Here is a 12,856-nt window from a genome sequence, read left to right on the forward strand (position 1 = left end):
AAGGGGCCCTGCAACAACTTTTTGACTGGTTTTTATTTTGCGCCGATCTTAAGCGCACTGAATGTAGTAACTTAATGATACTTTTCTTTTCTCAAAATTTGCTTTATTTTAAAAGTTATAGACAAATTAGAATTCCAAAAACAAGCAAAAAATAACCTCCTTCATGACGTCGTAGGTCCTGGCTTGAGTGGCCGTGAACTAGACGAGGGATAGTGAACTCATTGAGCGCTCACGGCTGCCGCACTCCGTGTCGACGGCTCGAGAAGGCGCCACTAAAGCACGTGTTGGATAGGCTGTATGAAGCGGGCGGTCAGGGCGGCTCGCATTGCATTTGCTGCACAATTAAAGGCTAATTCAACATAACACTTCATTGGCCACAAACGACAGCAAACACGGGGTAAATCTCAGTTCAGAATGGGATCCACTTCGCGCTGCCATACCGCGAAACGGCCAAACCGCAAGGGAAAGCTTCTCGCCGAAGGCCTTCGGAGCGCTCGGAACCGGTCGGATCCTCCTGTCCATACGACCGCAGCGCCGACGCGTAGATCTGGGACCTCTCTACGCACGCCGTTTGTCGGCGCCTCATCCCACTAGCCCTTTCTAGTATGCGCCGTTTTTTCCGCCGCTTGGTGGTGGGTATGTCGACGGGTCATTTCTTGTTTCCGTACTTTATAAACTGCATTTGTTTCTTTTCTGATCTAAAATACTGAACAAAAATTACTTCCATACATAATTGAAACGGTTTGCGACACTTGTATTTTGTATCTCGACTAAAAAAAAAAAGATTTTAGCGGTTCTGACCAGTAGTAAGCCCAGGACCAAAGACGTCACATATCGCGCGCTTTCGCCAACGCGGGTCGCCCTCGTAGGTGGAGGAGGTTTCCGCGTCGTCCGGTTAAAATATGACGCACTGATGTTTAGTTACTCTCTCCGTGCCCGCAGGCTTGCCCGAACCCCAAAAGACCTGGAAACCGCAAAAAAGGTACACGCTTAAATATGATTGCAGGGCCCCTTTAAGTATTTTCTTCTGGTACTTTTTGCGGAAAGTACAGTTCCTGACTTGAAAGTACATTCCCCAAATTTGATCTTGTTAATTTTGTATCGCAAAACAATGATTTGTGGACAAATAAGTCCCTTAAAGTTGATTGTGTTATATAGTTTGTTGGCAAGATTAAAACAACTACTACGTGGTCACTTGACTTTATCCAATATTTGCCGCCATTTCCGAAAATAACCGATGCACCTCCGATTACCCCAGGGCAAAGCATCCATACAACCATAAAGGAATGAAAGGGCATCTCGAAAGGTTGTGTTGAAAAGTATGTGTACTTTACTTTGAAAGTACATTGTATTAACCTCTTGCCCACTCATTTTTTTCTTCAAGGAACATGCAGCTAAATTTTATTTTAAGCGGGCAATTTGCAATAAAATAAGGCAAATATATTTCCTCGACTTCCAGGTGTCATATCTTGCTCTACATCAGGACGTCTGGTCCAAGTCCCACTGACGTGCAGGCGCCGAAGTTGTTGGAATGCTTGCAGGATTCAAATAGTTTTCATCACTTCTGTCACTGCCCACCTAACTATCGTCTGATTTCTAAAAATTGGAAAGGCCAAAGGATCCGTCGTCACATGTGCCTGAGCATTAATCCCAATCAAAAAGCAGGTCTTGTACCTCTGTCGGCTAAGCTGGACTTCCGCGCCAAAGCCATGTTGTTTTAGCGTAAACGCTCGCATGCGTTTTTTTTTTTTTATTTCTTGGTTAAAAAGGAGCGTTATTTGTCTGTCAAACGGCACAACAAGCGAGCAAACTGCCCAAGGTAAATGGAGCAACAGGGGTGGTTTAGCCATCTGCCAGAGAGCGCGCTAAACAAGTGCTGAAACCGAACTGCGAGTCGCACTCATGGTAGGGCTTTATGGTCCATAAGGGGAGGCACGAGTGACGCTGATTATTAGCAGGCAAGGGGTTAATAATAATACTCTGCTTCCAAGTACATTGTGTCCAATGTACTTTCTACTTTACTTGAAGTACATAACCTCTCACTGACTTTGTACTTTACTTCATGTAGTTTTGAGATGTACTTTACCCAACACTGGTCAGCGGACAATCCAAAAATGCACCGGGTCGAGGGTGCATCACTTGCACGCTGGTATGAGGTTACGTGAAAATGGTCTATACCGAAAACATGGAACGCAGTTTATGAAGAACTTGCACATCCTTGCTTGTTTGTTTTTAATTTATATATCTTGTGGTGTCCACGCTGTTTGGAGACTTTCAATGCCGTTGTTCGGAAAACCTGCCTTTGTAAATTTCATAGCCTGTATTTATTTTTGTTTGTCATTAGTGGGGCATGACTTGAATAAGTTGCAAACTACGTGCATCCTTTTTTCTTATTTGCCCATTACGAATTCCATGTGTTATGCTAAGCCGTCTGTTTGTGAAAAAACTGACATGTAGTTTTCTTGTTTTCTTCTTTCCCCTGCATCTCCCTTTTAAGAGTGAAATTAAAAAAGTTTATGATTAGAATGTTTAATATAAACCATGTCTTAGCAGCGCATATCTGACTGTCATGGTGCAGTCTTCCCTATTATTAGTATATTATTTGATCACACTGCTGCCATCGCTTGTGTTGCAGGGACGTCGCAGAGTGTTTTTGCCACTTGTGGCGGGAGGATTGTGAACTTCGTTGACTGCAGCACGGGCACGGTCGTGAAGCGCTACAGGCACTCAAATCCCAAAGAGGTGAGCGAACAAAGCTGACTCTGCACTTTTGTTACTCCGCACATTGTGAAACATCTCGGTGAAGCGTTAAAGAACATGCGGACGTAAGTTGTTGACGCAATAAATCGCAGCCGCACTTTAAAATCGAACTACAAAAAGTAGTGACACAAAGGAGGACATTGTAATTGAACCAGATTGTTATCTCATTATATAGAATGAACTATATCTTCATTCTCTTTAGTGCGTCCCCCGAGTTAAAGCCGGACATTTCTGCGTAACCGCGTCACAGGAGTTCTTTTGTCTGGCATGGAGTGTGCTGCCTATCGAGGGCCGGCCCAGTGCGGTGCTGGCCGTGGCGGGAAAGGCGTGCCAGGTGTCCCTGATTCATCCAGAACAGCTCGTCTGCTACCACTCGTTCGACGCTCACAAGAAGCACATCAACTGCCTCACCTTCTGCCCCCAACACCCCACCTGGCTCTTCAGTGAGTTGCCAGCCCCCAGATCATTTCGACACTGCAGAAAACAGTCTATGTAATGGGGTTTACGATGTTACCAACCCAATGAGAAATGCACCACCGTGGAAAAACACAAAGCCAAAAAAATAAAAACATTGTTTCTTAACAGCCATTACCTCAGTCACTCCTCAAGAAGAGGACAAGGAGGCCTTGAAACGTTGGGTCCCCAATTAGGGCTTGATTGGATGTACCTCCTCTTTTTAATTAAATGGCAATAGTGCATTGGCCGACAAGCAGTAACGAATGCCGGTGTAGGAGCAAGTGGTCAATAATTGAGAACTGTCATGTATTATGGTCCCCTGTGTAATCTGCAGAGAACATATTGCGTGCAAACGAGGACTTTTCTTTCAATATAGTAGCCTCTCGTTAAATCAAACTCCAGGAAGTCAAGGATTTTTGTTTGCATTATCGGAAGTATGAGTTATCAGAAATTCAGCTAAATATGATGCAAGCTAAAATTATGATTTCCCATATGAAGGGCTACACATACAAAGCAGATATTTAATAGAACGGAGAGTTGGCTAGTTGGTATTCATTCATGATGAAAAACAGCGCGAAACACAAGGACAAAGAGGAGAGAAATACACGCAGAACAAGGCACTGACGATTAACTTTCTTATTTTGAAAACACGCAGGTATAGGGTCTTCTTTTTCTTTCACTGTAAGGGTTTCCTCTGCATAGGCCTACTGATCATAAGCAGGTAAACCACGCATGAAATATTTGTGAAATGTATGACATAAGTTGTTCAAAAATGTTCCTTATTGTGGACTGTTAGACAGCACATGACAACTCAAAGCAAAATTAAGTTTGTTCATCATACCAAGAAGTTGTCTAATGCACGGGATGTGTGAGCGATGAAAAAGGCATTGAGCGGCAGTTTTCATAGCACCTCGCACAGACTCGCTCAGACGCTGTCACGTGGACCTATGCCATGCCGCCACGTCACAGCGTCCGCGCAAGTTATGGAAATTTCCGGGTGGTGCTCGTTTTCGTAGCTCATGTTTGCTTGGTTGAGCCCCGTTGAGTGCACTTTTCATTGACCATCGGTGCACTGCGGAGAAGCCACATTCGCGGAAGCAAGCTCTGCGTGTGTTTCCTCTCTGCAGTGCACCGGTGTTCGGGAAGAAGCACACTCAACGGGGCCGTGAGAACAAAAAGTGTGAATTAGGCGAAAACTCCGCTCGAATTAAGCAGCTTATTAATGCATTAAAAAAGTGAAAGCCGCTTACAACTCCCTGTAACGCCGAATTAGAGCGCAGCTCTTGAGGAGGAGGAGGGAAGGGCACTGGGGGGGGTTCAACTAACCAGGGGGGTCACGTGACCTTGGGGGTCACGTGACCCCCAAATGCCGATGATGTCATCACTGACTTCACTGATGACGTCATCAGTGACGATGACGATGCGGGTACCGATGGCGTCATTAGTGACGTCACTGATGACTTCACCAGTGATGATGACGATGTGGATGCCGGTGACGACATCAGTGACGTCACTGATGACGTCATCAGTGATGATTACGATGACGATGCGGATGTCGGTAACGTCATCAGTGATGATGACGATGACGATGCGGATGCCGGTGACGTCATCAGTGATGATGACGATGACGATGCGGATGCTGGTGACGTCATCAATGACGATGACGATGTGGATGCCGGTGACGACATCAGTGACGTCACTGATGACGTCATCAGTGATGACGATGACGATGTGGATGCCGGTGACGTCATCAGTGATGATGACGTCATCAGTGATGATGACGATGACGATGTAGATGCCGGTGACGTCATCAGTGACGATGACGTCATTGGGGGGTCACGCGACATCGGCGGGGGTCACGTGACCTCAGGGGAGTCACGTGACTTCGGGGGGTCACGTGCCCCCCACGAGGTCACGTGACCCCGGTGGGGGGCTCGCGCGGTGCATTATGGGACATTTCCCATGATGCACCGGGGTCACGTGACCTCGGGGGGGTCACGAGCCCCCCCCACGAGGTCACGTGACCCCGGTGGGGGGCTCGCGCGGTGCATTATGGGACATTTCCCATGATGCACCGCGCGGTTACGCCGACGGCGACGCCAACGGCGACGCCGACGCCGCTCAAGCCGGAAACGGGCCCCTAAGAGCTGCGCTCTAAAACATAGCGGGACAAGAAAAATTTTTAAATTCGTTTGAATTAACCAGAAGTATGAAATATCCAAGTGTGAATTATTGCAAGCCTAGTGTAGTCCCCTAATGTATGACTACACAGACACAGTGCAGCTCGGGAGGTTTAGTCTGAGGGACCATTTATCCCGAGATTAATCCTCATGTGTGGTCCAATGCAGTGGAAGGTTGCCTTGTTTGGAGGTGTGTTCTTTTTGGAGGTGTGAAGCAACTTTGAAGGCGGAGCAGATGGCTGTCTTGTAAGTATATTGAAAGATCGCCAGTCTGCATGGGAGTACACGTGGCGTGCATCGACATCGCATCAGTGGCCATTGCGGTGGCTTTGCCACTGAGCACATACCTCATTCAGCTTACATTTCGCGCCACGAAAGTTATATTTCTTGGGGGGGGGGGGGGGGGGGGGGGAAGGGAAGGGGAAGGGAAGGGGGAGAAGTAGGAAGTAGGAACAACCTCCAGTGCCAAGGGTTGCAGGCACGCCCCCTTCCCCCTTTTTTTCTTTCTTTTAATCAGTTAAGCATTTTCTCACTCACTCACGGTGCAATGGCATCATGCGTAACATTTTGCTAAAAGTCGAGTTCACTTATGGTGATGGCTGAACCATATTGAGTTATATCCCCATTGCGTTCTCTGTTGCGCTTGACAGGTGGCAGCACGGATGACACGATCCACCTGTGGGACATTGGAGCCCCGACAGTTCCCAGCTACAGCACCAAAGTCGAGTATGTTCCGCGAAGCCAGTCATTTAAATGTAAAACATACCGTAATGTGTGCACACATTTTTTGGCAGGAAACTGCTGACGCTACTGCCCAAGTACGAAATCCTGCAGCTTCAAGTGAGCAGCAAGCATCGGTTGTTGTTGGCGGCCTGCCACGGCGGACTCTTTGCATGGGACTTTGACGAGGGTTCCCTCGTGAAGACTGACAGGTGAAGTGCCTGCTGCAAGGGAGGGGAGCATGCCAGAGAGTGGAGGTACCCAACCCCGAGGAAAAACGTCGGGGATCCTGTAGGGAAACTTGAGGGAGGCGTGGGAAGTCTGGGAACCGTTGGGGAAAATGTTTAGCTTTATTTCAGGTTTTTACAGCGTTGACTGTTCGTGCCCCTTCCTATCAGCGAGGATCGTTGGCTTATAAACTTGAGGTTGTGAGATTTCGGTATACTTAATCCTCACTGTTTGATGACTCCAGGTGTGGCTCAAATCACAGCTTTGCACTTTTATCACCAGGTGTTAGTTTTGTTGGTGTCATGACTTTTGTTACAGGTGACTGTCTAAGGCAGCGTGCTGCTACATATTGCCGCGAGCACAGCTGACCAAGCAGGCAGCGCGCTCGTGGCCTAATAATTATTGCACGCGCCTTCCACGCAGAAAGCCAGGGCTCGATTCCTTGCCGCAGGGAAACATTTTTGCAGACTCTGACGTAATGTTCCGGTAAATTCAAAAACCGTGTCGCTTGTTCGAGGTCAGAATGTTCTACACGCAGAACCTTCTATGCCGATTCTTCCAGAACCCCACGCGTGTACATAAGGGGCTCCGCGTGGCGAGCTGCAGTCAGTTTTCGCCCCCGCGTTCGACTCTGCTCTCACGCCGACTTCGACGCCCGCGACACTCTCTGTTTTCATCTGTTCCCTTTTTTTATTTTTAGGCACAAGTTCGCCCCATTAAAAATTTAATTTCTTCAGTTATCATTGCCTCATCAATTGTCATTCGTGACATTTTTGGTGGAGGTGCGGGGTAGAGCTTTCTATGCCCGTGGAGCGTACCCCTCCGAAGACATCCCGGCCAAGTGGTGCTCAGCCCCGGAAGGCTACCCTTCGCAGAAGACGCCAACGCCCGAGCAAGCCGCCGTACCAATGCCAATCCCCGGAATTTGAACCCTTGCCACAGAAACCAAAGAAGAAGACCGCGAGGATGACCGCTTCACCCGTCGCCGCCCGTACGCCCGTGCCCTTCCATGGTGAGCCCTATGAAGACGTCGAGGACTGGCTACAGCAGTACGAGCGAGTGGCCCAGCACGACCGATGGACGGAAGAACAGCGCCTACAGAGTCTTTACTTCGCGCTCAAAGGAACCGCCCGGCACTGGTTCGAGAATCGCGAAACTTCCCTGACCTCGCGGACCGCCTGCAAGGATGCGCTGAGACGGACCTTCACCAACCTGTACCGACGGGAGAGGGCCGAGGACCTTTTTCGAATGAGGACCGAGGGCGCAAACGAAATGATCACCAGTTTTGTTGAGGATGTTCTGCGCCTGGTCGCTCGCGCCGACCCCCAAACCACCGACGAAAAGAAGCTGCGGATCCTGATGTGAGGCGTAAAGAATGACATCTTCGGTGGTCTTGTTCACAACCCTCCAGCCACTGTCAAAGATTTCGTCAAGGAAGCCACGAACATGGAACGTGCCCTCCTCGCAAGAGCCAGCCACTACCATCGGCACTCGAGCATCGCTGCTGCTTCTACATTGGGCCACGACATCAGCCCTAGCATCACCGGCATTCGCGACATCATCCGTGAAGTCGTCCGGGAAGAGCTCCGCAAGATGCTCCCCGCTGCGGATAGCCCGTCCTCACTATCGCCCGCCGAGGTTGTCCGAGAGGAGGTTCACCGAGCCGTCCAGCCTGAAATTTCCACCAACACGACGACGCCAGAGGAACCAACGTTGAGCTACGCTGCCATGGCCTGACGACCGCCGCAAGCTAACCGCTAGGCCACAGCACCACCCCGACGAGACCCTCTGATGCCGCAGTATCCTCGGCGTCAGGAAGGACAGGTCCAGTACGTCCGTCCGGAGCAACCCTCGTTGAGGAAGACAGTCGTGTGGCGGACGGCCGACAGGCGACCATGCTACCACTGCTGTGAGGCCGACCACGTCCGCCGGAGGTGCCCATGCCGTCAAACAAGCCTACGAGGGTTCGCGCCGAATGACCCTCGCCCAAGTTACGGCGAACGCCCTCGTGACATTGAGGGATACCTCTGACGACCCCTGTCCCCGGTGCCAACTCGACCCCGAGGTTCCCGTTCGCCTTCGCCACGACGCTTTCGTCGGTACAGCCTTCCGCCGCTTTCGTCAGTACAGCCTGTCCCCCCTATCTCGTCGGGAAAACTAAGTGCGGCAACGCCTGGAGGTGGCGTTGCCGAAGACGACCGTAGTAAAGAGCCTGCAAGGACGCCAGAGCACTCCCACTCTCTCGACGCTTCTCATCACAACGACGTCCCTGCATCAGTGTCCAACAACCTAAACATTATTATCGACTGCCACGACGCATCGGCACTCGTGGACACCAGAGCAGACTACTCAGTCTTGAGTGGGAGGCTCTTTCGCCGCCTGCGAAAAGTGAATGCCGTGGGAAGGCCCTCAAATACAAACCGCCGGTGGGCACCTGATCACACCAGTCGGCCGATGCACTGCTCGCGTCGAGATTCGCGGTGAAACGTGCCCTGTGAAGTTCGTCGTCCTGCAAGACTGTGCGAGGGACGTTATTCTCGGAATGGACTTCCTCTGCGAGTATGCTGCCGTCATCAACCTAGGAGCAAACCGGTTGACGCTATGAAAACCTGTTTCACCATTGAAGGAGCCCAAAGTGACGTCACCTGCAGTCCGAGTGAGAGCAAAAGAAAAACAACTATGGAGGTCTGAAGGGAAGGGAAGGTTACTTTTGGGACACAGGCAGCCAACAAAGTGACAACAGCTGCGAGAGACGGTCAGCTCTTCCTAGACATCGTCGGCGCGTTTCTCTGGTCTTGGCACTTAAACAATTAAATGGAGAACAAAGAGGGAGGGGAAAAAACGACGAGGATTTAAGGTAACAACAACAATATTACATCATGTGTAGTGGAAGGGGAAAGCGCATACGCCGCCCGTCACAGTGGACGGATGAAGCGCCGTGCGTGTCCTTGTCAAGATGCCGACAATCGTTAAGAAAGCCAACACCTGCCAGAAGGCTCAGCTATCGGGAGGGCCTGTTGCCGAGTTGTCCGCCGGCGTCTTCTCGCTTTCCCTCATTTTCCTGCTTTCCATCGCGCTCCCGGTGGTCATTTCGTTTTGTGTTAACCGTACCCCTCTTCTCCCCCCTGTCTCAGGGAGTTCTGCCACGCTTGCCCGCACACCTCCTCTAATCACGTGTCCTCACAGTGTTTGTGTAATTTTAAACTTTTTTTTTTTTCGTCGACAAATATTTATCATTGTAGTTGTTAACTTGTCGCTTAAAAACGGAAAAACAAAATAAGCTAAAAGCAATTGCGCTTCGATGGCTGTCAAAAAACCGGCCAGTGACGGCCGGTCTTACCTATACGGACTGGCAACCGGCCTGCTGTCTAAAAAACCGGCCGGGCCGGTCAAAAACCGGGCACGTGGCAACCCTATCGCCTTATCAATTGTCATTCGTGACAATATTTGTGTAGACGCTGACAGCCGTTGGACGGGTTGATGGGCATATATTGGTATGAGCTTGTGTGTGATGTTCTACTTTGTGCAGCATTGTTTGACTTCTGAATGTAAAGAAATGATGGTAGCAAAACTTCTGTTTCTCTACTATAAGCAATGCCTGTATACGTCTGCCTTGGTCAAAGCTAGGTTTGGCATTTAGATTATATATTTCAAAATGTACTGGAAAGCAGAGCAACCTCTTTGTTTTCTATACAGATCTCCTTGCGTGCAATTTGAGCTGCCTGGAAAAGATGGAATTCGTGTAGAAAGAGAACCGGTTGTCGATGGTTTGGTATTGACATCTGACGACATAGTCGGTAAGTGTGCTCCAGCCGCGCTCGCTGACAGTGTGCAGTCACAAATCGGCTGTAAAACTGGGGTATTGAACTCGTGGACAACTTTCTGTGGCTATGCAGTCAAAACTACGAGTGCACGGGCACTTGTGCATGTCGAGCGCTGATTAAAGCTATGCACGCACACCCTTCACTTCTGAAATGCTGCAGAAAGTTGTTCACGAGTATAGTATGATAATCTACAAGGCGAGTTGGGACAAAGCATTATGGACTTGAAACAGCGCTAAGGACGAGGACTAGGAGAAGTGGACGCATGGACTAGTAGAAGAAGTGTCCATCCTGTCCACTTCCTCTACTAGTCCTTGTCCTTAGGACTGTTTTGTGTCCATAATGTTTGACCAACTAACCCAACAATTCATTTTATTGGGACTAAGGCATGCGTTTCATCATCTTTCGGAGGCTATACCTAATACTGTAAAACTCTTCATTTTCGCGACCCCAGTTTTTCACGAATCGGGTACATGGGACATGTTCGCGGCACTGATGGAAGTGCTGTGCCATTTGCGCCAGATTGCGCCATGAACGAAAGTCTGCTACATCTTGTGCCAAAGCGTCATTTTTGCTCATATTTTGGTCGGCCCTAATATTTAGAAAAGTAGAAAAAAAAAGAAAAAGGGTATGAATATATTTCATGACGTCTCTGCTCGCCATATAATTTGTTTCATCTTAGGTCTGAGCACAATCGAAAGCTCCAACGCATACAACCTTGAACACACATACTAAAAGCATGAGTCATGGGGCATTCATTGCACTCGATTGGTTTAGCCGATGAAAAAACATGTACAGGGAGATGAATGCCGTGATGTCGTGCTTTTATGCTGTTTAATTGGTCCCATTAACTCGTAGAGTCAGCTGTAGCGTCGCCTTCAGGTGAAACTAAGCATTAGGATTGTTTGTCAATCGCTCTGGCCGATTGATGCGCTGGCCAGTTGATCGTCGACATTGTCTAAATTACCAGACGATGTCTGCGAGGTCAGGAACTAAAAGTCTCGAGAAAACTTTGCAAAATAGTAAGATGGTGGTATGCTGTGATGAGACAGAACCAGGATCTTGTGCTCCTGGTGAAATCACTCGATTATCATGTGTGCCACACACCTTCGTGCCGTGACTGCAGAGTACCGTGGCACTTGCGCCGCTCCTGTCAACCTTCACTACATCTCACCACATATGAGCGTGCATGCGTTGGGCTTCACTGCTTTACACCGGAGTGCTAGGAGCAGCGACTGACCTGTTGGAGGGTTAGCGCAATAGGCACGGAATTCATTCTCCGGATTATTACGGATTGACCTTCTTTGTCTTCATTACAGATTAATATCTAATAATAATTAAAAGAAGGAAACAGCCGGAAAAAAAAGATAAGGAAAAAAAAAACAAAAAACACTGGTCTCTATATTTGAGTAAATACTGTAGTTCTTGTGCAGCTGTCGAATAAACCAGCAGCAAACTTTGATTTAACACTAGTTCCAGTGCACCTGAAGAGCAATGTCACATTTATAGCACAAGTGTAGACTTTTATAATATTTGTCAGTGGTTGTTATTGTAGTTTTTTTATATTAGAGTTTTGAGTTTGGCAGGTTCATAAAACTTGGGGGCACGTTTTTATTGGTGTAGCGGATATGCTGGTTTTTGCTGGCATTTTGCAGAAATTATATTTACAGGCCAATTAAACTACCGAGTGTTTGAACGGGGATCGGAAGGAGGCTTTGCTGCACTGAAGGTTTGGGCTATGATTTATTTTTCGATCATTTTTAGTACCCGTTTCAAAGGGACCCCGCTCTGACAGAGCCCTTTTTTTAAAAAAAGAAGGCTGTTTCTTTTGCATCCTATTTATTTTTAGCACAAAATGTGATAAGTTATATGCTCTAGTATCAAAGAGGAACTGGCAATCATTATCACAAACTCATTTAGATATGCAATCACTTTTTTTTTCATTTTCATTTGCTTTAAAAGCGTCAGCGGCTGCTCTATACCAGTATTTTGAATGCTACAGAACCTGCTACTAAAAGGTTCAAATGCTGCTTCCATCACTAGTTTGCGGCCACTGTATTTGGCAAATTCTAGTATAGCCGGAATTCCTGGGTCGAAACATACGTTCACCCCAGCAAGGGATGACCATACATTTCAAATAAATTTCAAATGCTCTGTCGCCTCCATTGCAGAAACAACATCCCTTCAAGTGCCATACATTTACAGCAGACTTGAAAAGACATCTTCAGTCGTTAGAAATGAATCTCTTCATGTTTCAACCCTTTGAAGCGCGGATCCCCGTCTCTAGACGACGGCAACCAAAAGCCGACGCCTGCGAACGGAAACAGTTGTCGTGGCTTTGTTTCATTGCAGTGAGCAAGTGTTCGGGCAGCGGCATGATAGGCAGGTGGAGCCTGTCTGCCAACCTCAAGTCTCGGGACAGGCACGCCCGTAAGGTGCAGAGGCTTCGTGTGAGCTACGAGCAGACCTGTCGCTGGAGCGACACGCAGGTGGACTACTTCTACCCTTCTGCAACAACAGGTGTGTTGGAATGCAATAGGCTGTCTAGCAACCCAGGCGAAAATCAGTCCACTTCCAACTGGATTATGGAACTGGAAATGAGGCAGTCCAGCTGGATTCCAGCTGGACTGCCTCATTTCCAGTTCCATAATCCAGCTGGAAGTGGACTGATTTTTGCTTGGGAAGCATTCT

The 12,856-nt window shown here is 48.4% G+C and overlaps 1 protein-coding gene across 1 annotated transcript in view; it reads left to right on the forward strand.

Annotated features, from left to right (window-relative positions):
- LOC8023348 (leucine-rich repeat and WD repeat-containing protein 1) overlaps positions 1–12,856 on the forward strand; it is a 33,663-nt gene that overhangs the window by 14,570 nt on the left and 6,237 nt on the right. The window contains exons 7-12 of the mRNA XM_029967219.4: positions 2,636–2,742; positions 3,011–3,203; positions 6,047–6,122; positions 6,191–6,328; positions 10,041–10,141; positions 12,518–12,685. Of these exons, the coding sequence (XP_029823079.2) occupies positions 2,636–2,742; positions 3,011–3,203; positions 6,047–6,122; positions 6,191–6,328; positions 10,041–10,141; positions 12,518–12,685 (783 nt within the window). The remainder of the gene's footprint in view (positions 1–2,635; positions 2,743–3,010; positions 3,204–6,046; positions 6,123–6,190; positions 6,329–10,040; positions 10,142–12,517; positions 12,686–12,856) is intronic.

This window comes from Ixodes scapularis, unplaced genomic scaffold (assembly GCF_016920785.2).
Source record: "Ixodes scapularis isolate PalLabHiFi unplaced genomic scaffold, ASM1692078v2 PGA_scaffold1__304_contigs__length_218370807, whole genome shotgun sequence".
Taxonomy (NCBI): Eukaryota; Metazoa; Arthropoda; class Arachnida; order Ixodida; family Ixodidae; genus Ixodes; species Ixodes scapularis.